Raw genomic sequence first — 4,325 nt, 5'->3', positions numbered from 1 at the left:
ATTAGAAAATAGTTAAAATAATAAATTTGGGTCCCGTTAAATTAAAGCGCAAACAAATGCGAGAAACCGAGCAAAAACGACATTACCAGGAATTAAAATTTTAGAGTGATGAATATATAATGATAGGGTCTAATAACTAATAATATGGTTTTAAAGGTGATTATTAATCTACGGGATCGATTAGGGTTTACTCAAATTAATCCGCGATGCTTCCCAATTCTAGGGTTTAAAATGCAATTAAGCGAAAATTCAAGGGCTTTATTGAAATAAACTCAAGGTTAGGGATTTAATGGTAATTACAAAAATTAGGGTCTCTACACCAACTGTTTGACAATTTATTTGTGATACATAGGAATGATCTGCTGGAGCAATTTTAATTGTGTAGTTTTGTGGATCTTTGTTAATTGTTTCTATTGATACTAATGTACTCGATAGTAATCTGCTGGAGCAATTTTCTACTGGCAAGATTGATGCAGATGGTTGAGCAATTTTTTTGCTGGCAATTTTGATTTGCTTGATAGTAATCTGTTGGAGCAATCTATTGATACTAATGCTCTGTTTGAAAATTGGTTTGTGATGCATAGTAATCTGCTGAATTTTTGTGATGCATAGGATTTTTTTTAAGATGAACAAGTTTTGTACTTTTAATCAACAGATTCGACCTTCATTTCATTACACTTTTGGCCACAAGAGATGAAGGAGATGAAGGTCAAAAATGAAGAGAAGGCTGGAGGAGATGAACAAGTTCACATCTTCATTTCATTATTGTGTTTGGTATGCAATTAGGTGCTAAGCTTTCCTCTGTTCTTTCTTTACACTACCATTGAGAATATGCTCATTTTTTTTTCAATTCCTAGATGATGAAGAACAAGAAACCAGCTAAGCTCCCAATAAGGCTACTAGGCACTGTTTTTTTCTTTTCTTTTTTCTCTATGCAAAAACCTATGACCTTTGAGAATCTGTATCAGATTCTCTCATATTTAGAGGGAAAAGTGGAATTTATCTAGATTTATCTAATAACTGTATTAATGTGTTTTCTATCCAAACTCGGATCGGATAGATGTTAGTTGTTGCTGTAAAGTGAGAAAATTAGAAAGATTAAGAAAGACAAAATACTTAAACTTAAGAGGGACAAAGTGTAATTTACTCTTTTAAATATTATATGTTGACATATACATTTAGTAAGAAAGTCTAATAACATATTAATATATACACACAACAAACTATTTAAGAGTACATTTTAAACTCATCCTAATAATCTAAACACAACTGTGCTTGAAATAGGGTCTAATCTACACTCCAACCATAAAACAGTGGTGGAAAACTTACTTCTTATGTATCATTATATTTAACAATAAACACTTGAAAATTGTTAGCTGGCCTAGAGTAGTAGACTTCTTCAATTCTATGCTTCCGCTGATTGGGAAATACTTGAGGTGTTTTGGGTTATCATGCATGCCTCGAGAATGATCCTCACCTTTATGTGTTGAAGCCAATAGAATATGTAGGCATTGAAGTTTGGCAAGTACAAATTGTGCCTCACATTTGAATAGAAATCAGAATTCTATTATTTAGATGGTTTTATATATATTCCATCAACATAATTGTTGAATTAATCATTGAGAAATGAGTTATAATTGATAATGTAAATAGAGTCTTAATGCTCAAATGACTAACGGCATTGATGGCAAGGTAATATGCGAAGTGCTTTATGTATCATTCAATTTGGATTTACCTGTGGAATGGAGTCCATGTTTTGATCTGTACAAGGAGTGTTATTATGTATTATAATACTAGTGAACTAATTAAGGAGGAAAACGATTTTTATTTTTTAATAGAAAAAAAACTTACTGATGCATAGTCTCCTCCTGACTATTAATGCTTACTGTTAATTTTCTAGTCAGATACATTATATGTTTGGTTCCAGTTGCCTTGCATTGCTTGATTGAATTTTGAATGTCATTAAATTTTGCAGCAATCTCTATTCATGGTTTCATGCCACTACTATTCATGGAGATAGGACACAGCAGGTGAGTTGGAAAGAATTTTGTGTATATTACTATCTTGTTTAATTTTTTAATTTTCAGCATGCTTGTTAACATAATCATCATGCTGCCTAAATATGCCATTGTAGCTGTGTGCTACTATGTGATAGTTTATCTTCTTGTCTTCCCTCAATTATGTTCATAGGAACTAATTTAGTGACAATTGGTTGGGTTACAAGTTAAAACTGGAGATGTGAAAGGCAATGTAGAGCTACGGATGGAACTTCAAGAACATCAAGTTGCTTGTGAACATCTCACACAACGCGCTCTAGATGCTCAGGTTTATTTCATTTAGTAGTTATACACTATTTGACTAACTTCTTAATACTTTTGCACTTTTAGATACTTATTATCAGATGTATGTGTGGAATTAATATTACAGGTTGAAAAAGATACAGACAAGAGTATTAAGGGGAAATTAGTCTATTCATGAAATTAGTCTAGAGTGTGCCATATGTGCAATAAGCATGGAGCATGCACATGCACTTGATCAAAATGAATGAATGATGGAATTGTTGGGTCAGGGAAGCCTAGATTGATGATAGGTAAATGACCTGTGAATTGTTTGTGTGACATCTTGAGTTGATATGTCTTGCAGGAGATCTCTGCCCCAGTTGTCGACTCAAACGATATAGTCACTGGTCACATTATTTCCACGACCATTGGTGGCAAAAATGGAGAACCCAAACAGGTAATACTACCTTCTTGAATACCCTTTTGACTTGCTCTGAACAAGTTGTGTTATTGATTCATGCATACATACATATATATTTTTGTGCACGGTGCACACATTTAATAAAATTAAAATTTTCACTAGAATGACATGAAACCATGGTTTCTCATTTGATCGGGTCTTCAAATCAACTGGAATTCAGTCCATACATATTTGCATTTCTTTTTTCTTTTCTATAAATATAAATTTTGTGACATGTACTTGTGAATTGTTAATCATAACACAATCATTAACTATTCAATAGGATGTAAATGTTTTAAATGCTTACCTGTTAATGTCCCTCATGTTTTGACTTGACGATATTTTCTCGCAAGTGGAGTGTGAGGCTAAAAGTGTTGTGTGAATATCATTATTTTTCTATTGTTTCTCTGAGACATTTAATTTTATAAATTGTTTCTCTCTCCTTATTTTAACTAAACTGTAGAGTTAATTTATGGAACTGATATCTCAACATAGAAGTGTTATATGTAAGAATATCTATGTCATTAACATGGAAAGCTTTTAAGCCTTCTTAACATTTTATAGGCACCAAACTAATGAATTTTTTTTTTTTTTTTTTTTTTTTTTTTTTTTTTTTTTTGCAGATGATTTTGGACATACAAATGTGGATATATAATTTTTTGACAATTACGGGAGGGCATTGTTTTTATACCTCTATCCGTATATATAGTGGTTCGAACAAATTAATTTGGTTATTCATGTATTATGTATGGATTTAAATTATTGACGTTGATTAGACTTGGAGTGTATGGAATTTGTATTATATATAGAATTGGACGTTCAAGATTAATTTTTTGGATGCTTGGAACTGAAATGTGTGCACGTTGTTGAATGCTTTAATGATTGATAATATATTTTAGTGTTGATGGATTATATTGTTTGTACAGGGTACATGTTGTAATATAAATGAATACAGGTTGTTTACAATTTTTTTTTTTTACAAAAAAAAAAAAACAAAAAATTATTTGGCCACCAAATATTTTGGTAGCCAAATAGGTAATCAAAAGTTTTGGCTACTAATAATTTAGTAGCAAAAACATAACCCAAAACGTTTTTGCCACCAAATAATTAGTAGCTAAAAAAATTAAAAAAGAGAGAAAGAAACTATTGGCCACTAAATTTTTTAGTCACAGAAAAAAGGGTATCATTTGGCGACTAAAACTTTTGGTGGCAAAAAGTAAAGAAATGAATCTTAATAGGTTTTTGGCTACGAACAGTTATAGTCGGCAAAAGCCACCACGCCTAAGGTAGAACTTTTAGTGACTAAAAATTTAGTAGCAAAAAGGTCACGTTTGCTGACTAACGAAGGATTAGTAGCTAAATGTTCACTTTTGGTGACCAACGGTTTTAGTGGCGAAAAGATACCATTTGCCTACTAAAAGAAATTTAGTAGGGAAATGTTTCATTTTTTGGCAACCAAATGAAGTTTAGTCGCCAATACTATCGCCGACGGGGTATGGGCGACGAACTTGGCGACAGAAATATTTGGTCGGTAGATAGTTTCAGCGACCAAATTTATGCCTTTTGCCGACCAATAGTTTAGTAGC

At 32.0% G+C, this 4,325-nt stretch overlaps 1 protein-coding gene across 1 annotated transcript; it reads left to right on the top strand.

The window, feature by feature from the left end:
* Nucleotides 1-587: 587 nt before the first annotated feature.
* LOC145800456 (uncharacterized) lies at nucleotides 588-3,582 on the top strand. Its single transcript, XM_082890137.1, has 4 exons — nucleotides 588-786; nucleotides 1,976-2,030; nucleotides 2,644-2,736; nucleotides 3,363-3,582. Exons 1-4 carry the CDS (start codon nucleotides 716-718, stop codon nucleotides 3,495-3,497), a joined length of 354 nt encoding a protein of 117 aa, XP_082746263.1. The 5' UTR covers nucleotides 588-715; the 3' UTR covers nucleotides 3,498-3,582.
* Nucleotides 3,583-4,325: the final 743 nt, after the last annotated feature.

The sequence above is a fragment of the Camellia sinensis genome, chromosome 1 (genome assembly GCF_055761805.1).
Source record: "Camellia sinensis isolate YWXY chromosome 1, ASM5576180v1, whole genome shotgun sequence".
NCBI lineage: Eukaryota > Viridiplantae > Streptophyta > Magnoliopsida > Ericales > Theaceae > Camellia > Camellia sinensis.
This window is presented reverse-complemented; position numbering and strand designations above follow the sequence as displayed.